Raw genomic sequence first — 21,502 nt, 5'->3', positions numbered from 1 at the left:
TTTCAATCATTATTATTGGAGTTGGTGATAGTGAGTTCTTGGATATGAAAATATTAGATGCAGGCGACTAAGGGCTTGTGGATAAGATAGGAAGAACTACTTAAAGAGATATTGTTTAGTTCGTTTAAATGAAATAGTTTTTAAATTAAGAATAAATGCTTGCACAAGAAGTTCTAAAAGAACTTCCTGATTAAATAATTTAGTTTAATATTAATAGAAAAAAATTGCCTTAAGGATTTTTACATATACCTGATGCTAATTACATGGAATTTAATAAAGCTTTTTCTTTTCAAAAATAAGAGAAAAATAAATGCATTTTTTAAGGTTATTTTGCCTTGAATTGCGTTATAGTAGTATTTTTATCATATTTCTTTATATATTTTTTTGTTTTTTGAGTTTATTTAATTTCTATAAAAACTTATGTGTTCATATTTTTTCATATAAATAATAAAAAGAGTTAATAATTTTAATTTTTAAAAATATTGTAATATATATATATTTATTTTAATTTGTATTTCTACTTTTATTCAATTATGGTTGATTTTTAAAAATTATTATTATTTTTAATCTATTTATTTTAGTTTTTAGATAAATTATTTTTATTTATTGACAAATTAAGACATTTCCTAATTCAATTTAATAATCTTTTATTAAAATAAAAAAAAGAAATGTATTCATAAAATTTTAAAATAAATTATGTTTACATTATTCTTAGCAGAACCAACGATTTCCATTTTTTCTTCTTCTAAATCTTGAATATCTTTAATTTATTTTGTCCGCTTTTTAGGAATCCAACTAATATCAAAATTATTAATTTTTTTATAAATATAAGATTCGTTTCCATTAAATTCTGTAGTTTATTTTTGTTTCAAATAAGCTTAATAGAAAATATAATTCCATTGTTTATGTTCAACCTAACAAAAAATAAAAAAAACAGACAAAAAAAAAAAAACTTTAATATGATAAAAGAATCCTCCTTATTCGCTTCCTTTATCCAAAGTTTATCTGTCAAGGCCGCAAATAAAACAATATTTATTTTCGTCAATAATTTTAGAATCTAGTTTATCTTTAAGTTCTTTGAATTTATCAATAATAATACCACCAATCATATTCATAACAATCAATACAAGTACAATATTCAAAAGATTATCAAAAGCAAATCTTTCAAAATACAAAGATTTTAAATTTTAATTGACACCATTATAATCGTCTTGATTTCCACCAACTTCCTTTAAGCTGTTTTCTTCAAATAGGAATTTACCTAAAAAAAAAAATATATATAAAAAATTTAAAAAATTATTTAAAAAAATACCCACTGCTCCAGTTTCTTTAAAAGTATAATCAAAAGTTTTAAAATAGCATCTCCAGAAACTTTCGCAATCCTAATATTAAGCATATTGATTATAAAATATAGTATAAGAAACGATTGTGAAATAATATTCGAGAATAATAAAAAGTAATAAACTCAAACCCATTTCAATTTTTGGTTCATAAATGGCTTTTACAACATTTGAAAGTATATCAAATCTTAAAAAGTCACTAAGAAGGCCTGCGAAAAGGAAAGGATGATAAGTAAGCCCAATAAGGGCAAAACACAATTATAAGCAATAATAAATAATATCAAAATCTTATAAACAAAGGTAAATAGAACGAAGGGTATTAATAATAAATTAAATAAATTTTTATAAAATATTCAAATATCCTCCTTTAAAAAAGTTCTTCCAAATATTTTCAACGATTAAAGGAGCTCTTTTAATTAAAAAAAAGGCTACAACAATACTTACTAATGCAAGATTTATTAATCCTATAATCTATATAATGCGACCCGTCTCTTTATATTTTTCAATTCCAAAAAATCTAGGATCTCTTAATCTTGTATATTATAAAGAATCTTGATAATATGCATCAGTTTCTTTTATTCCTTTTGATTCAAAATAGTCTTTATCAAAATACGTATTAGAATAAGATCCTATAACTATAAGGTTTATAGCAATAGCAAAACAAAATGATAGGTTTTCTAATAATTTATGGTTATTCACAATAAATCCTATTATTTTTTATGTATTTACTAATCTTCTAACCCTTTCTTCATGTTTCATTATTCGAATTATTCTATCACTTTAATTCATTAAGCATGTTATTTTTGCTTTAGTTGATGAACGGTCTACTTAATTATTAAAATCGTCTTTTACTTCATCTGCCAAAGTAAAACATAAAGGCAGTTTTGGGAAATATATTGTTTATAATTCTCCATCTCTTATAATTTCGATTTGGCATGTTTTTTATTTGAAAAATTAAAGTGCCTATTTTAATTTATATAAATATTTAAATATTATTATTTTTTAAACATTTTTTATTAGCAATTTTTTATCTTGTTTTTATTTTAATTTATACATTTCTTCTTATTTATCATCTTTAAATCCTGCTATTTTATCAACATTTACTTTAATTTCCTATGTTTAAAAATAAAAAACTATTTATATTTAACATTTCTATTTTTTATACTTTCATTGCATTTAATCCAACAGAAAATATACCTATACCTAATTTTGCCATATTTCCAAACAAGTTATCTTTATTAAAAATAGATTAAAGAATTCCATCATCTTCTTATTTAAATTCATCTAAAATAGCATTCATATCTTCATCATTATCATCAAGTAAATCATCGAATTCTAAAAAAAAGAAAATTAATTAACAAAAAAAATATTAAATATAAAACCTTTATTTGAAATATACAATTTAATTAAAGTATATAAATGAAATCCATTCTCAATAATAAGAGATTATTTTTCTTCAATATGATCTCCTTCTTCAATATCTTTATCCATAGTATTAAAAAGATCATCATTATAATCGTCTTTTGTATACTTTTAATAAAGCTAATAAATTTTAGTAAGATTTTCAGTAAGAACCTTAACAGGAATAATTCTCATAATTCTCATAATAAAATCACTTCTCGAATCATTACATTCGAGCAAAGAAACAACAGTAATTAAGCATTTATATTTTAAACGGGCTATTTCAGCAAGATGAATAGCAAACTTATTTATATCATTTTTTTTTTCATATATTTTTTCTAAGACACCACTATTATTATTATTATTATTATTATTATTATTATTATTATTATTATTATTATTATTATTATTATTATTATCATCATTATCTATTTTTATTTTTATTTTTATCATTCTTTTCTTTATTATCATTATTATCATTGTTTTCATTATTTTCATTATTATCATTATTATCATTATTATCATTATTATCATTATTATTTTCATTATTATTAATATTATCATTATTTTCATTATTATTAATATTATCATTATTATTAATATTTTTTTATTTATGATTTTTTCAAATATACTTACATTATTCTTATCATTTTTTATTAATTAAATTCTAGAATCTTTTAAAGGAGTTGATTCATTATTGTTTTTAGTTTCTTCATTTATAATATTTACTATTTAATTATTTTCCATTAACTTACTTTAATTTACTTTTTCATCTTTTAATTAGTATAGTCTCTCATCTTCTGTTAAAACCTAAACAGCATATTCCAAAAACTTTGTATTAGAAATAGTATCCTAATTATCTTTACAAGGCCCTTATATAAATTCTGTTAAAGTATCGAAACATTATTCTATTTCATGATATGTTTCTGAAGATATTCTATAAGACATCAAAAGTTTTGTAGTTACTGAAATTAAATCATAATTATACTTGGAATTAATTTATTTTCTTAAATAATTCTACAAATAAATATTATGCCCTTCACAAAAAAGTTACATTAATCGAAGTATTTTTTATGTTATTTTTCCTTTATATTCTCCTGTAAGTATACTTTAATTATTAATCTAAGACATTAATATAATATTTATTTTCTAGAATAATTTTTCAGAATTTCCTGAACTTAAAAAGAAATCATGAATAGTCTTCTATACAGTCTAATTACCTCCATCTAATAGATTATTTATAAATTTTAATAAATAATTCAAATATAAAGAATCATTTTCTCGTTCTTCCCAAAAAAGCATTAAAGCAATTTTCGTCCCATTTAAACTATTCATTTGTTCTTATCGTTCTATTTTTAATACTTACAAAATTTCTTCATATTCTTCATTTTTTTCTTCTTATTTTTTCTCTTCTTTATTATTTTCTACTTTTTATTCTCCTGGTTTTTCTTTTTATTCTTATACTTCTTCCTCGTCTTCATTATTTTCATCTTTTAAATTCTCCTCGACATTAACTTCTTTAAGAATATTAATCATAATTCTTAGAATGAAAATAATATTTTTTTTCGATACTTTTTTATATTCCCAATATTCAATAAACTAAAATAATTTTAATAGAATATCATCACTTTATAAAATAATATCTTTTTATTAACTTTTTTTCACTTTTACAAAAGCCTAAGAAATATTTATTATACTTTAAGAAAGTATATTTTTTTCTTTTTTGAATTCTTTTTTTAAGTATTTACTTTCTTTTACTTTGTTCTTAAATATACACCAAGTCTACACCATATCTTTCTATTTTTAATTTTCATTATTTTTCTTATATTAGGGGTTAAATAGTGGACTCTAATCTCCTATCATATTAATTGTACCTTTTGAAATGCAAATTAGTTTTGAATTTTTTTTTTATGATTATTATCTTATTTTTCCCTTTTCATGTAAATCTAATTATATACTCATTAATTTATCATTAGTTTATTCTTCATCTTAATCTAGTTGTTATATATTAAGAAAGGATTTTATTTTTAATTATGATGACATTTGCTTATTAAATTATTTACAGAAAAATTATATTTCTTTTTTTCTATTATTTAAATTTAAATCTTCATAAATTCCTAGATTTCTTTGTTTTTTTATTATTTTTACATATAAATAATGTAAATATCTTACTTATTTAATAATTATGTAAAAACAGTAGCAAAATCATAAAAAATTTAAGAATAAATTTGCTTACGTTTCTTTTAAGATTGCATAAGATCTTTTAAATGATTTTCAGAATAATAATTAATTAAAGGTATTAAGCTATCTAATAGATAATATTTATATAATTAAGATATATTTTTTATGTTTTGGAGTATTTCCATTTCTTATACAATGATTTTAGTTAATATTTTTGTATATTTATATATTTATTTTGAAAATTAGGCTGAATTTTTAAAATATAATATTAACTCTATAATTGCAATACATGTTTCTAAATTTTATTTATTTACTTCTTGATTATTATTTACTTCTTTTTTATTTATTTCTAGTATTTGATTCAAAAAAGTTAATAAATCTTAAGCTGTTATATTTTAGCTAAACTTAGATATTATATTCAATTAAGTGTCACTATTTAAAGTTTTTGCTAACACCTTTATTTGTATTTATTTTTTTAAATAAAAAAGAATATTTAAATTTTACTATTAAAAATATTGATTTATATTTATTGATATCAATTTATTCATTATAAAAATGACCTTATTATTAAATATCATAAATTAAATTAATTTTTTATTAGAAATTGTCTTGTTTCTCAAAAGGCTTATTATAAAAATAAATAAATCATATTGATATATATTTTATTATTACATTTATATATTAACTAATTCCATAATCTAAAATTGATTCAATTATTACTTTTTGAATTTATTCTTAATCTTAAGATTCTGTTTCTTTTAGCAAAAGAACATTAAATATTTCTAAAAATTAGTAATGTTTTCCATTTATTTTAATCATATCAAGATAATATGAAAGATCTTTGTTTGTTAAATTTAAAGTTAAAAAATAATTATATTTCAAGATTTCTTATGTAAATTCAATTTATCCAATATTTATTTTTTAAAATTTTTATAAATATCTAAAATATTTATTAAAGAAAACTCTATAAAAAAATAATAAAAATAAAAAACAATAATATTTAAAAGTACTCTTAGTTTTCTTTATTATTTTAACAAAGAGAAATCATAATAGAAAAACTTATTTTAATAAGCTTAATTTTATAATTATTTTCACTAAAATCAAAAAAAATATCATCCATATGTTTTTCCAAAACATTAAGAACTTTTTCATTAAGTTCAATCAAACATTATCTACCCCCAATATGATTAAAAATATTTTATCTAGTTTTTAAACCGATTCTAAAATAAGAAAAATAAATATATATTTATATATATAAATATATTTATATACATATATATATATAAATATATATTTTTATATAAATTAATTAATATTTTATATTTATATTTATATTTTTATATATATATATAGAGTATTTTTTTAAATATTTGTATCAAAATAATTATTATTTATCTTCATAATCTTTTTTAAGAATACTTTCAAAAGACATTAACTTAATAATAGCTTAATTTATTTATTCTTATTCTTTTGGTTAATTTAAATAATCATCAACATTAAGCCAAATTTATGATTCTTAAGTTAGATTTTTCAAAGTTATTATAAAATCGCTCATGACTTGATATAAATAATTATCCTATTATGTAAAAATGACTTCTAGCTATAGAATATTATTAAAAAATTCTTCCTTTCTTTCCACACATCTTTTAATAAGTTTAATAATAGAATTTTCTAAATCACTATTTTGAGCAATATAAAAAGAAAAAAGTAAGCATTCAATAAACGACCTACTTAAAATTTCATCAAACCCCCTTAAATAGAATTTATTTTAAGTATAGTTTTTAATTTATTCTTTCTGTACTTCTTTCCCTACTCCAGTCATTATATTAGGAAGAATCTCTTTTAAATCATTATCTAATTTATTGTAATCTTCTTCTTTTTTATACATAGCGAATTTCTATTGAAAATAGCAAATAGCATTATCAATAAAGAAATCCTATCTTATATCCAATAAATGCGAAAGGAAATTGCAAATAGAGATTTTTATTAAATTTTCGCACTCAAATTCTTTATTTTCTTCTCTTATGGAGAAAGTTTTATTTGTATATTTCATAAGTATTTTTTTCAATCCTTAAACTTTCTTAAAAATCGGTTCTTACACAAGTTCATTCTAAGAATCTAGATTTGTCATAATCTTAGCCTACTTTTTTTATTTTTATTAATTATCGTTCATAAACATATTTCCGACCATATTTCCCATTAATTTTCCTCCTAATTAGCTTAATTTTCCTATTTAAATACCTTATCTTAATACATTTTTTAATCCTTAATTATTTTCTTACAAAAGTTAAACTTCTTAATATTTTCTTAAAATTTACAACCCTTATAATTCCTAAAAGTATTTTTCATCAAATTCTAATAAATTTACGAGACATTTAATTATCCTTTCTAACTCTGAGTTATGTCTTTCTTTATTTATTTCATTAATATTTCCATTATTATTATTTTATATAAAAATCTTATTCAAAATCCCTTAATTATTTCCATTTTTTCCATTTAATTTTTATAGGTTTTCTTTTTCATCTACAAGTTCGAATTAAACCATCATTTATAAAATTTCAATGCATTCTAAAGTAAAATTGTTATATATTGAATTCGTAATGTTTTTTTTCTAATCTCTATCATTTATATTATCATCATTTTTTTAAAATATTTTTTATAATTAAGTATTTCTATCTTCCAAATACTAAATAAGATATTCTTTTAGTTAATTAAGATGATTTCTTTCTATCATTTCTTGATTTATATCATTATTTATATTAATTTAAGTATTATCTAATGCTTTATCTGGCATTTTCACTGTTTTTAAGGTCATCTTAGATATTTATTTCATTACTTTTGATACTACTGCAAAGTTTTTTATTTTTCCTCCATTATTTACAATTTCTTCAGCACTTTAGTTATTATTATCATAGCTTTCATTATTAATAACATTATTTAATTTTTATTATTAAGTATTATATTCGCTTTCTGTGAAAAGTTTCTTTATTAAATTAGGTTTGGTATGTGCTTATCTGGGAAAAATATCAATATAAACGTTTTATATTATTTTTAAAAATTTTGCTAATATTTCTGGGTCACTTTCGTCTTATTTTATTATTGAATACGAAAGAACTTCTAAAGGAAATTAATCTCTAATAAAAAAACATGCTATGTTATTTCTATTTTTACACAAATTTGTAAATAAATTTAATTAACTTTTTAAATATTAAACTAATGATTTCCTTCTTTTCTTTTCTTTATTCTATAAAAAATCCGATATAGGTATATCTTCTTCTTTCAATTAATCATTTTCGAAAAAACGTACCTTTACAAATATTTATTAGTTATTATTACAAACTTTTTTCTTAGAATATACATTCATCAAACAAATTTTTTATATCTAAGGACTTAAAATAACCTAAATTAAAATATTAAAATAGATTTATTTATATTGATATAATATTTACTCTATTATAAATGTATTTCTAATGTTAATATAATGCGACGTTATTTAAAACACAGCAATCTGCTAATAGTTAAATTAATTCAGGTTTTACAAAATTAGGAAATTAGTTAAACTTAAGTATTAATTCATTTAATAAATTGCTTTTTTTTTCAGTATTTACAGCTAATTATTATTGATTTTATTGTGATTTTAATTAAATATTTTGTATCTCTTATAAAATTTATATATTTTTAAAATAAATATTAGATAATGCATCGCAAACAAATTTTCCAAAACCAATATGAGGTATAAAAGTATAAATAAATTTTAATAAATATTATTAATTTTAAGTATTTTCCTTACATATACATTGTAAAAGCATATAAATATTATATGATAATCCATATCTTTTACCAAAAAATTCTTATTATAATTTAATATAATCATCTTCTTCAACTATATTTTTTTTTTATATAAATTAAAAGGAGTATTTAAATATAATTATAAATTATTTACCTTATTCTTAGTTCAAATTAAATTCATGCTTAATAGGCCATTAATTTTGTTTATAAATATTTAAATATTCTTTTTATAAATCGGTTGTATATGCATACTATTAAAAATCTTAAATATTTGGATATATTTTTTACAAAAGTAAGCAAAGAGCTCCTAAAATTTGTTATTCTCTAATTAACTTATTTTCTTTTTAACAAAAAAATTAATAATATTTAAAATAAATAATTAAATGTATCTACATTTTATCTTATGGCACTTGCTGAGGCAAACTCTTCATGAATATCGATATATGAAGCAAGTTTATTATTAACAAAATTATTTAATCCATGAATAGTATTGTTAATTTTATCTAAATATTGCCTAAAAACATGCCTTGATTTCCATTACTAACTTTGAGTTTTGAAATTCTAAAATGAAATTATATAAAATAATTAAAAAAAAAAAATACAAAAAGATTAATAATTTTTATCGTATTTAAAATAACAGGCATAGTGAAAAGTAAAAAATTAGTTTCCCAAGTATCCTCAAAGTTAGTTTTTTTAATTTTAAAAATATTAATTTTGTAATTATTATTATTTTTTTCTAAACGTGTTTGAATACAATCTTTAATTTCTTTATAAGAAATAGTTTACTCTGATTAAAAATGTTAAATTTAAAAAAAGCTATCTTTAGTAATAAACTTTTTGTTATTTTCTGTTTATTTTAAAGGCAAAAATTTAAAAACAGATCCTTTCTCATCACTTGAAGTCAAATCTAAATAATTATTATCTGAATTTTAATAATCTTATCTTACGCATAAATATTTACCAGTAATAAAGTGTTTTAATCGGAAAGTATTTTCCCATTTGAGTAATCCTCCATTATATATATTTGTACTTTCAATAATCCATAAAGCTTTAATATTAGGGACTACATTTTACTTATATATAGGAGAATTTTATGAATAAACAGTTTATTCATATAAAACTTCGTATTTTTCATTAATAGTATGTTTTAAATTTGTTAATTATTCATTATTTAAATCAAACTCTTTCTTTTAAATTTAATTTAAATCCGGATTTATTTTCTCTAAGTCTTAAAAAATATTATTTTCTTATGTTGCTTGCGAACAAACTCTTTATACTTAAGAGAATGCAGGTGGAATTAATGTTTTTATTTCTTAAGATTATTCGACGATATGCAAATTTATTTATTCATCAATTTTAGTAATAGTATTTTTTTTGTATCATTTTTTTATTTAGATTCTTATGTCATTATTGTATTTTAAGATAACTACATAAGTGTATTTTTGCGACTTTTCGGGATTCTATTTTAAGGCTCATGAAACCTAGTTTAAGATTTTTAGATATCATTTTTTTCTAAATATCCTTAATAATCCGTTAAAATATTTTCTATATTTTCATTTTTACTACTACATGATAAACAATACTTTTTTATTTTTATTTTTATTGTTTTCTTTTTATTTTATTTACATTTTTTTCAGATAAATTTAACTAAACTACACTTCCTATGTTTAAAAAACGAGAATTTTCTTCAGCTTCATCATTCGAATATATATTTACTCTTTTTTTTGTTTATTAAGATTATAATTTTATTTTATTTTTATTATATTTACACCCATCTACTTGCGTTTTCTAAATTTGCATATATGCTGGCATGGGAATATTCTTCGTCAATTAAATTATTAATATTTTCTTAAATTTTTTACCCTTAAAAGTTTGTATATAAAAAGCTTTTTCTATTATGAATAAGAGCTATATTGCATAAATTTATTGTATCTCTATTCATTACAATATTAGCTCTTTATTTTTAAATTGTAAGACAAGGAAGAAATTTAAATAATGTTTATTAATTTGCAAAATCTTCTAAAGTAAAACTTTTTTAAATAATAAATAATTTTAATAATAAATGATTAATATCTATATGTATGTAAAAAATTATTTAAATTGTAATAATAAATTATACATATAATTATTTGATTAATCTTTAGTTAAAGACAAAAACTTGATTGAAGCAACATGCACTAAATGAAAACTTGAAGAAGTAAATAAAACAGAAGTTCCATTTAATTTTTAGCATGTAGTCATATTTGAATTTAGTTCAGCATTCAAATTTTATTGCAACATTCTAATTTTTGCTTTTCTTTTCTACAAAGAAGCTAGTATAAAAATTGATAAAAAAAAAAAATATATATAATTTAGAATAATATAATTTTAATTTAATTAATTTTTATTTAAAAATATGCATTTTTATTTATTACTTTCATTATTGATGTCTTATGATTGCGTAGCTTTTAACATACTTTAAACATAATTATGATCCAATGGAGGCAAAATTTTAAAAACACAGTTTCTAAAATCAACAAATTTATTTCCTAATGGTTAAGAGTAGTTTTTTAAAGATAATTTGGATTATAAAAAACCATCAGATTATATATAATAATTTTAATAATCTGCTAAATTTAAAGTTATACAACAACCATATGTGATTTATATGTTTTTCCCGAATTTTTAGTCTTGTATTATCATTAATTTTACAAATAAATTTTATTAATTTATTTAAATTTTTTACAATTGAATATTTTTAATTAAATAATGATTATCTTTTTTCGATTTATGTTTAAAATATAAATTTATTTCCTAAAATCAAAAATTAAAATTTTTTATTAAAAATTATTTTGTTAAATTTTTATTTTATTTTTGTTAATGTAAGAATAGTAAGTAAAATAAATTCAAGAAATATAAGAACTATAAAATAGTAAAATATAAGATTGTGAAGCGTATTTTAAACTCAATTATTTAAATTAAATTTCTTAATAGTTTAAAAATATTTCTTTAGAATTATCTAACTTTTATTTAAAAGAATTTATATTAAATGCATAAAAAAAAGTTATTAAAATGTGATATAAAGTTTAATATTATATTAGTATTATAGTTTATATTATTTAAAATTATAGAGATAAGGAGATAAAAAAAACTTATTGTAAAAAATGTATGATTTATTATCAAAAATATAAATTTAAAATTAAAAGTATTGATAAAATATTATATATTATTTAAATTTACAATATTAATTATTTTAAAAACAAAAATAGAATACGCAGATAAATCTTTTATTTTAAAAAAATGTTCAAAATGTAAAAAAATAAAAAAGTAATTTGTTTAAAAAGTATAAATATGATTTTTAATTGTTAAAGTTTATTTTAATTTATTTTTATATTTTAATAAAAAAATGCAATAAAAATAAAAAATACAGAAAAATAATAAATACAAAATTATATAATTCAAAAATTAATTTCAATGTTTATTATGAAAAAAGGAAAATTATATTTTTATTTCCTTTAATAAAAGTAAAATTAATTAATTTAATTTAAATTTATTTTAAAATTATTTTTTATTTACCATTTTTTTTTAATATTCATTTTACTTATTTTTTTTTGTAAAAGTAAAAGAATTTTGTCTATGTTAATTTAATTTTCAAAAATATAAATAAAAAACAAAATAAAAAAATTTAAACAAGTGAAAATAAGAATAAAATAATGTATAGCAATAGCCACAAATAATTATAAAAATTATAAATTTATTGTCGTATAAAGCCATGGTAATAAAATTATAACAAATTGAAGTGAAAAAAATAATAATATTTAAAATAAAATAATAAGTTTTGATGAAGTTCAAATACCATATGAAATAGATAATAATTAAAAGATACTAACCATTTTAAAAAACTAATTGTCTACAATAAGCTATTCTATTAATTATCGTGTAAAATAAAAAAACTTATGAATAAATAATAAGTATTTATATTTAACATTTTATTTAATGTTTTTTTAAAAAATAAACATCTACAAAAATTCTGTTTTTCATTCTCAAAAAATAATATTATTTTAAATTAAATAATAAATAAATATTTAATTATTTTTAAAGGATTAAACCCAATTTAACTTTAAAGACATTTTCGATTAAAATAGTGAATAAGAAGAAATATATGAAATTGTTGTTAGCCCCATTTTAGAAAAGTATTTTTTTAAAATAAAATAAAAAATATATAAATAAATTAAAAGCTTTATGAATGGATATAATGGAACAATATTTGCATATGGTTAAACAGGAAGTGGAAAAACTTATACCATGAGTGGAAGTGGTAATTATTATAAATAATTTAAAAATATATAAAATAAAACAAAGAATAATAATAATGGTAATATAGAGGAATTACTCCGAGAGTAATAAGTGGAATATTTAGTCATATTGATTAAAAGAAAGATTTTGATTGTAAAATAAATATTTCTTATATGGAAATATATAATGATAATGCTTTTGATTTATTAAATCAAGCTCATTTAGATAATCCGAGTGAAAATAATAAAGTAACTTATTAATGGGATGATGAAGGAAATATTCATTTAAAAAACATTACTATCCATTAAATTTAAAATGAGCAAGAAGGTTTTGATAAAATGATTACAGGAAATTTCATTAAAAAGGTTTTGTTTAAAAAAATATTAATTTATGTATTTCTTAAAAATAAAAAACTTTATAGATGAGTTCTACTTCCATGAATTAAAATTCTTCTCGTTCCCATTGTGTATTTACAATTAACTTAGAAGCGACTGAAAAATCAACTGGCGATTAATATTTATCAAAACTTCATTTAGTTGATTTAGCAGGTTCAGAAAGAATATCAAAAACATAAATAAACGGAACATTATTAACAGAAGCAAAACACATAAATAAATCATTAAGTTTTTTAGAATAAGTAATAATAATTTATTATTTTTTTAATTTTTAAAAAGGTAATTGTAGCATTAAATGATTAAAGTAAAAAAGGAATAAAATCACATATTCCTTATAGAAATTCATTTATGACAACAATTTTAAAGGATAGTATAGGAGGAAATTGTTAAACAGCTATGATAGCAAATATTAGTAGTGATATTGAAAACTATGATGAAACTATTAGTACTTTAAGATTCTCTTAAAGAGTTGGTTAAATAGAAAATGAAGTTATTTTTTTTAGTTTTAGATTTTGTATATTGTATATATTTTTCAATAAAAAAAAAGGTTTAAAGAAACCATAAATTTGATCTTTAAAAAGCTTACAAAAATCTTCTAATAGAAAATTAGAATTTATAAAAATAGCTTAAAGAAAAAGATAAAAGATTATTATCAGCTCAAAATTAATAAGAAGATGTAAAAATTGATTTTAATTAAATAGATGCCTCTATTGCTGAATATGTAAAAGAAAAAGTTGGCAGATATTTTGATGAATCTTAGAATTATTTACAAATTGAGGATTTAAATGAAGCTCAACTTTGCTTTTAAGCTATGAAATAATTATACAATAATACAATGCAAGAATATGTTGATGAATTATAACTTATTTCTGCAAAGTTAGTTAAATACGAACATTTATTAAAAAAAAGGTAATTTGATATTATTAATTTAAATATATTAATCTGATTTTTAATTAAAAAGAAAATAAAAACTTAAGGAAAGCAATGTATAAAATCAAAAAGATTAATAATAATTATTAAATAATAGCGAATCTTTTTAAAGTTTAGATTAATAATAGGAGGATTAGAATAAAAATTTGAAGATAAACTAAGATTACAGTTAGGATATTTATGATAAAGGAAAATAAAAAAAAGATTAATTAAACTAAAAAACTACAACTACAAATTAAGTTCAATAATATTCTCAAAATCAATAAAATTTGGTTTATTAATAATAAAAATAAATCGATATGTAATAAGGAAAGACAGGTAATATATAAAAAATATTTATCTTATTTTTAATTTATTTTTTAAATATAAAAAAGAAGAGCCATTAATATTTAATTTATACAAACAAAGCAAATTATAAAAAAAATGATATATTAATTTGATATTAATAAAACTAAAAATATATAACAAATATTAAAGTATAATTTTCATTTTAAATATTATTACATAAAAAATATTTAGAAAAAAAAAAAAAATATTAAAATTTAATATAAAATTATAAAGTTTTCAAAAAACTAATATTACATAATTAATATAAAAAAAGAATAAAGTTTATATCATTATATGCTTTTTCAATTATTAATTTTTTATTTTTTTTTCATTAAATAATATTATTAGAATAATTTTTTTTATCATCTTATTTATTTTTGTCAGCTTTTCCTCTAATTTATTTCAATAATTCTTCACTATAATGAGTGACTTCACATACATTTTGATCATCTTCAGCAAATCTAGATCCTTTCTTTTTATATATTCTAAATCCATAAATTCTAGGAACATAACTTTAATTATTTTTTTATGGATTTAAATCAGGATAAGTAAGTAATAATGTTTGAGGAAAAGAAACTCCAAAATAACACCCATCAATATCAGGACTAAATAAAATATTATTCTAAGTTAATTAAAAATTATAAAATTTACCACCTTTATTATTAATGATTATAAATATAAATTTAAAAGATAGCAAATATTTATTTTTTTTAATTACTTTTTTTTAGGTATGTAAACATCTTCGCATCTTGGACAAAACACCTTTTATTTATTAAAAAATAATAATAAGTTTGATATATAATATTAATAATATATGTTTTACTTTAACCCTCGAAGTTCTTAATTCTTCACTCATTCCTAAAGGTAAAACATTTTGTCTTTCACAAAGTACTCTAGGACAAACCCCGAATCTTCCAAGTAAAAACTTTTCTCTCATCATAGCTAAACCTTTTGGGGAAGTAGTAAATCTTGAATGTATTAGTCCATATAAATCGGTTGCTTCTTAATATATTTCTAAAAACCTTTATTTAATAAAATTTTATATATATTTAACAATTTTTAAAATATTTATTAATATTTTATACCTTTCATCTTCTAAATCATCATCATCAGGGCTTTCAGTCGATAAAATCATTTCTAATGCTTCACTATATGAAAAAAAATTAATTTAAAAAAAAATTGTTTGATTATTTTTTTTTGATTTATAAAATTATTGGAATAATATAATAAATTCTAAATTTTTTTATTAATGCTTAATTTTATTTTTATAACTTGTAATGATTAAATTTCTATTTTATTCCATATAAATTGAAATTATCTTTTATATAATCCTCATCAACTTCACATAAAAATTAATGATCTTCTAAAGCGCAAAACCAACTTATCCAACCTCCTGCAATATCTGAATACTAAGAATCCTCTTTTATATTTATTTTTTATTCAAAGTGATTATATGTTTGTTATTTATTTTAAATTTAATGTTTTATGTTTTAATACCTGACATTTTGACTATTGATCTTAAATTTATTTTTTTAGATTATTTTAAATATTAAAAATATCAAAATTAAAATGCATTATCTATTAATAAAAAAATAAAATTATTTTTTTCAATATTGATAAAAAAATAATATGTTTTTATTCAAAATATAAGGCATAAAACAATTATTCTTTTAAAATAAAATTACAAAAAAATAAAATTACATGTTAATAAAAAATATAAAATAATAATAATTAATTAATATATTTTCAAAAGATAAATTTTATTTGCAAAAATACTAAGATTTTATTAATTAATTTTTGTATATTATTTTTTTATTGATATTAATTATTACATAATATATTTTCTAAATATAATAATTAAGTTTTTATATTTTTTTATATTAATATGAAATTCTATTAAATATATTAATAAATAATAATATAATAATTTTTTAAAAAATATAAAATTATATTTATTTTAGCAAAAATTCTTTTACTTTTCAATTTAAAGTTTATAAATTACTTAATTAAAACATAATTTCATTTTAATTTATTTATTTAGTTACATGTCTATTTAATTCAATTTATTAAATTAGTATCCTTATTTTTATTTCACAAGATTATGCAATTAATTTGGAAATTTTAATATATTAAATATTAATTCTATTTAGTTCCCTTATACTTGAATTGTTTATTATTTATTAAATTTACTCTAAATATATTAAATTATCTTATTCTAAAAATCATTAATAACTTTTTTTAAAAAAAAGCTGTTATTTTCATTAAATTTAAATATATTTAAATATATTTTGAGTATATCATTGATAAATATTTTATAGATACTTTAATATAATTAATTTATAGCAGCAGATTAATATTATTATTTACAGTATTTCTTTATTTTATAATATATAATATTATTTAATAATATTTTCTTCTTTTTTTTATAAAATTTATAAAAATAATAATGCAATAATGTAAAATGGTTATTTTTCATTTTTTATTAAATTACTTTAAAAAAAAGAAAATACAGAATAATAAAAAACAATAGAACAAGTAATAATTAATATTTTGTAAATTATTTGCTTTCAGTGTGCTTAATTTAATGAATTTATGTTTTTTCTAGTTTCTTATATTTTATATAATACTTTATTATCTTATAAAAATTAATATAAAAAATTGTAAATTTAATAAAATAAATATAATAATAAACTTAAAATATTATATAGTAATTTAATTAAATCAATACATAAGAAATTATTAAAATCCTCATAATCATTATTAAATTTATAATCATTAATTTCAATTCATAAAATTTTAATTAATTAGATTTGTAAAAGATTTAAATAAAATAAATAGCTTTAATTATATATATATATATATATATATATATATATATATTATCTTTTATATATTTGAAATAATATACTTATTTTAAAATAATAATTTAAATTATTTATTTTGTTTATTTCTCAATCATAGTTTTAAATATTTACAAATTAAATAATTAATAGAAAAAAGATATATTAATTCTTATTAAATATTTAAAAATCTTTATAATTTAGTCTTTAAACTTTTATTCATTAATATTTTTATATTGTTTTTAGAATTTAAATAAATAAGCTTTTTTAATATTTTATTTATTATTTTTTCATAACTTTTTTTTTAAAAAAAAACTCATTATCTATCTTTAAAAGTTTCTTCATATTTTTTATTGTAATTTAAAACGAATTATTTTTCTTAAAAAGACATTCTGTCAAACTTTGCAATTCATTTTATAGATAATTTTTCTTTGGTTTTATTTATTCTACTTATTACTCTCTTATAATATTTTCTAATTTTAATTATTTTACATATAAACTTAAAATTTTCTATAACTTATTCTCAATCTATATAAAATATTTTTATTCTTAATTTTATGGTTTCACGTATATTTCTTATATCACTAATTTTTAATGCCCTTCTGAATATAACAATTATTTTCAGTAATTTTTTGAAGAATAAATAATATATTTATCTAATAAAAATAAATGAAAAAGAAAATATAAAAAAATATTTTAATTATTTTTTTATAATGAATAAATGATTATAAAAAATAAATAATGTTATAAAACAATTATTTAATTTTTATTTTAGTGCTTTTTTCTAAAAATTTTAATTATATTTATTATTCAAAGCTCGATTAGCTCAGTTGGTTAGAGCATGCGGCTGTTAACCGCAAGGTCGAAGGTTCGATCCCTTCATCGAGCGATTTTTTATTTTATAAAATTAAAATATTAATTTAATAAATATCTATTAATATTTTTAAAATATTTATTTATTTTAATATATATATCAATTATAATATTAAAATTATTTAATATTTGAATAATTATAAATTTATTTCATTTATAAAAAATCAGAAATTGACTATTATAAAGACTATGAAAATTAATATTATGGAATTTTCCAAAATTAAAAATCGATTAACATTTATTTCAATTTAAAAAAATATAAATGACTTTTGTCTAAAATATTTAAATATTCTTTGATATTTTTATTAAAAATAAATCTAATAATAAATACTTTAAAATATAAAAAAAAAAATTCCATTAAAAATAAGATATAAATTATAAATAAAAATTTGTATTTTTTTATATAATAATTACTGCATTTTTAAATTCAATTGTTTTTAGAAGTTTAAAAAATAATAAATATTATTAAATACATTTAAAATAGGCTTAGTGTAATTTTTTATAATAACTTTGCATACAAATAAACACAAATAAGTTTTTTTTTAAATTATGTATAAAAAAAATGTAAAAAATATAGAGTCTATCAAAAGAATTTATTAAAAATTATTAAAAAAAAAACTTAATAAATATTTTGAAATGTAATTTATCTAATTTAAGGCTCTTATTTTAAATCCTTCTATAATCTTAAAAAAAAAAATTAAAATTAAGTCTTTGCTAAAATATGTAATTTATTACATAAATTATAAATTATTTTAATTCATTTCTTTTTTTAAATAAAGGGATTAATATTAATAATTTGAAATATTTTTCTATTTGTAATCTGTTTTTTTTATTTTATAACTAATGACATTAACTATTATAATTGTTATAAAATTTTATATAATATAAAATTACTTAACATTATATATATTTAATTATTAAATTATTTGGCTTTTATTATTTAGAATTTTATTTTTAAATTACAAATATTAAAACACATTTATCTTTTTAATTTTATATCAAAAATTATTTTTTCATTTTAACGTTAAAATTACCATTTAAATAATAAAAAAGTTGTTACCTAATAAAATAAAAAAAGAAACATTTATTAAATAAATTAATCAAAAATAATATATTTTAAACATATAAAAATAAAAGACATTTATAAAATACAATATATGAATTAATTAAATAAAAAGCCAAGCTTTAAGAATTATACAATATAATAAAAAAATGAATTAAGTAAGCAAGATGTAGAAACTGATCCAATAATAATTTAATAATAAAATTTAAATTTATAATTAGAAAAAAATAAAAATAATGCTCTTAGATTCCCTACATATAAAATGTGGAAAGATACATAATTTAACAATTATATAGAAGATTAATAAAAATTTGAAAATTTAAAATATGAAAATATAATTTCAATATAAAATAGTTTACATCATTAGTAAATACAAAATTAAAATTATTAATTTTATACATAAAGAGAAGATAATAACAATAAACAAACATATTATGATAAATATAAAATATAAAAGGAGAACATAATGAATTTTTAAGAAAAAGAAAATTAAAAAAATTCTAAAATAAAATTAGAATCTGAAAAATAAATAAAAAACTCACTTTAAGATATTTAAACAGTAAATAATAAGTTATTATAATAATAGTAACAATATAATTTTAATTAAATTAATAATTATTAAAATACAATTTCTAATGGATAATTATTAAATTAAAAATAATAAATTTTAAAAGATTCTTTATTTTTAGAAGAACTTGTAGATTATTAAAACTAAACTTTGTAAGAAAAAAATAATTTATTAAGTTAATAGATAAATAAAAAAAATAACAAATTTAGCTAATAAAAATAAAAAGAAGAACCAATATCTATGCTTGTTGCCAGAATATAAATAAAAAAACATTATTTATATGATATTCTCAATCATTTAAGTATTTATGAAGTACTTATTATTATAATAAATAAATAAACTTACTTTTTATAAAAAAAAGTAAAAATATATTCCAAAAAATTGCCTTTCAAAACATAATATATAACCTTCTCTTCGTGCCAGAATGTTGGATTGGCTTATTGAAGTTGTTTATTCGTATAAATTTTCAGAAGAAACATATTTTATGTCAATACGTTTAATGGATTTATATATGGAAAAAACATTAAGGTAAATATTTTTTTATTAATAATTTTTAATTTAAAAAAAAAGGATTTTAGAAAATAATGATATTCATTTATTAGGAGTTACATGCTTTTTTATTTCTTGTAAATTTGAAGAAATCTATCCAGTAACAATTAAAATAATTGAAGAGAAAATTTCACATAAAAAACTCAATGAAAAATAAATAAAAGAAATGGAAGCAGATGTTCTTTTAACTTTAAATTTTAATTTATTGGGTTGTTCTATTTAAGAAATAGCAATTTAAACATTAACCTTATTAAATTTTTAAGAAAAACTATCCTAATAAGAATTCTCTTACGTTAATAAAATGTGTGTATATTTTTCAAAAATGGTTCTGTTTGATTATGAACTTATAAAAGTTAATTCTTATTAAATTTTAGCCGCTGCAATCTTGTATATAATTTTTAAAGTTGTTTAATAAATAAATTAGTTTTTCTTAGCAGATTAAAATGTATATTTTTTATTATTTTTTTATTTATTTTTCATAAGATTTAACTTGTATTAAACACTATGATGATTGATTATAAATAAATAGCTTAAACGAGTGTGAAAATCTTGGATTTAGCAAAAAAATTTGATTTATATTTCCCAGAATCTAAAAATTTAAAAAAATTTAATGGCTTAGAAAATAAAGTAAAGAATGATAATTAAATTATTAATATAGAAAAAAAAATATGATTTATTTTACAAAATTTAAAAGTTTTTTTTATAAAAAATAAATAAATTATCTGTACTTTATTATATCAATTATTATATATGATATTTTCTAAATAAAATTTTTTATATATTTTAATATTAAATAAAATAACACTAGTCAAATACTATATTAAGTTTTAATTGGTTTTCTATCAAAAAAATTTAAATTAATAATCCATATATTTATATAAGTATTTCTTTCAAAATTATTTAAAATAAAAATTCAAATCAGTTTATTAATATTTATTAAAAAAATAAAAAAGTAAATATAAAAAATATTT

General features: G+C 17.1%; 5 protein-coding genes and 1 non-coding gene across 6 annotated transcripts, besides 11 other annotated features; 3 read left to right on the top strand and 3 right to left on the bottom strand. All coding sequences in view use genetic code 6, as the record gives it.

The window, feature by feature from the left end:
- Window positions 1-2: 2 nt before the first annotated feature.
- On the bottom strand, window positions 3-3,795 carry IMG5_049380 (MIR domain protein; the record flags this gene model as incomplete). Its single annotated transcript, XM_004037500.1, has 7 exons — window positions 3,378-3,795; window positions 2,723-3,090; window positions 2,538-2,675; window positions 954-2,422; window positions 705-914; window positions 522-568; window positions 3-96 (listed from the first exon to the last, which is right to left on the bottom strand). The coding sequence occupies exons 1-7, from the start codon at window positions 3,656-3,658 to the stop codon at window positions 3-5; spliced, it is 2,607 nt and encodes an 868-aa protein (XP_004037548.1). The 5' UTR covers window positions 3,659-3,795.
- Window positions 3,092-3,191: a microsatellite.
- Window positions 3,092-3,345: a microsatellite.
- Window positions 3,093-3,338: a microsatellite.
- Window positions 3,796-4,121: 326 nt separating the features above from the next.
- Window positions 4,122-4,177: a microsatellite.
- Window positions 4,122-4,180: a microsatellite.
- Window positions 4,181-5,227: 1,047 nt separating this feature from the next.
- Window positions 5,228-5,273: a microsatellite.
- Window positions 5,274-5,351: 78 nt separating this feature from the next.
- IMG5_049370 (MIR domain protein) lies at window positions 5,352-11,393 on the bottom strand (the record flags this gene model as incomplete). Its single annotated transcript, XM_004037499.1, has 10 exons — window positions 5,352-5,482; window positions 5,609-5,886; window positions 5,933-6,142; window positions 6,353-8,198; window positions 8,230-8,805; window positions 8,866-9,978; window positions 10,193-10,428; window positions 10,481-10,741; window positions 10,831-11,023; window positions 11,126-11,393. 10 exons carry the CDS (start codon window positions 11,391-11,393, stop codon window positions 5,352-5,354), a joined length of 5,112 nt encoding a protein of 1,703 aa, XP_004037547.1.
- Window positions 6,161-6,274: a microsatellite.
- Window positions 10,296-10,346: a microsatellite.
- Window positions 11,069-11,102: a microsatellite.
- A 710-nt stretch (window positions 11,394-12,103) lies between the features above and the next one.
- Window positions 12,104-12,136: a microsatellite.
- Window positions 12,137-12,570: 434 nt separating this feature from the next.
- On the top strand, window positions 12,571-14,437 carry IMG5_049360 (kinesin family member 6, putative). The gene is made up of 7 exons (XM_004037498.1): window positions 12,571-12,629; window positions 12,792-12,883; window positions 12,929-13,008; window positions 13,053-13,351; window positions 13,408-13,623; window positions 13,661-13,870; window positions 13,929-14,437. Exons 3-7 carry the CDS (start codon window positions 12,933-12,935, stop codon window positions 14,325-14,327), a joined length of 1,200 nt encoding a protein of 399 aa, XP_004037546.1. The 5' UTR covers window positions 12,571-12,629; window positions 12,792-12,883; window positions 12,929-12,932; the 3' UTR covers window positions 14,328-14,437.
- A 529-nt stretch (window positions 14,438-14,966) lies between these two features.
- On the bottom strand, window positions 14,967-16,142 carry IMG5_049350 (hypothetical protein; the record flags this gene model as incomplete). Its single annotated transcript, XM_004037497.1, has 6 exons — window positions 14,967-15,243; window positions 15,357-15,400; window positions 15,462-15,660; window positions 15,724-15,786; window positions 15,911-16,058; window positions 16,136-16,142. 6 exons carry the CDS (start codon window positions 16,140-16,142, stop codon window positions 14,967-14,969), a joined length of 738 nt encoding a protein of 245 aa, XP_004037545.1.
- Window positions 16,143-17,483: 1,341 nt separating this feature from the next.
- Window positions 17,484-17,518: a microsatellite.
- A 775-nt stretch (window positions 17,519-18,293) lies between these two features.
- On the top strand, window positions 18,294-18,367 carry IMG5_049340. Its single transcript has one exon. It is a non-coding gene; the product is annotated as a tRNA-Asn (tRNA).
- Window positions 18,368-20,481: 2,114 nt separating this feature from the next.
- On the top strand, window positions 20,482-21,039 carry IMG5_049330 (n-terminal domain protein; the record flags this gene model as incomplete). The annotated part of the gene is made up of 2 exons (XM_004037496.1): window positions 20,482-20,510; window positions 20,553-21,039. The coding sequence occupies 2 exons, from the start codon at window positions 20,482-20,484 to the stop codon at window positions 21,037-21,039; spliced, it is 516 nt and encodes a 171-aa protein (XP_004037544.1).
- Between the last annotated feature and the right edge of the window lie 463 nt (window positions 21,040-21,502).

This window comes from Ichthyophthirius multifiliis (assembly GCF_000220395.1).
Source record: "Ichthyophthirius multifiliis unplaced genomic scaffold scaff_1120509250130, whole genome shotgun sequence".
Lineage (NCBI taxonomy): Eukaryota > Ciliophora > Oligohymenophorea > Hymenostomatida > Ichthyophthirius > Ichthyophthirius multifiliis.
Note: the sequence above shows the minus strand (reverse complement) of the source record. Positions and strands in the feature narration are given on the sequence as shown.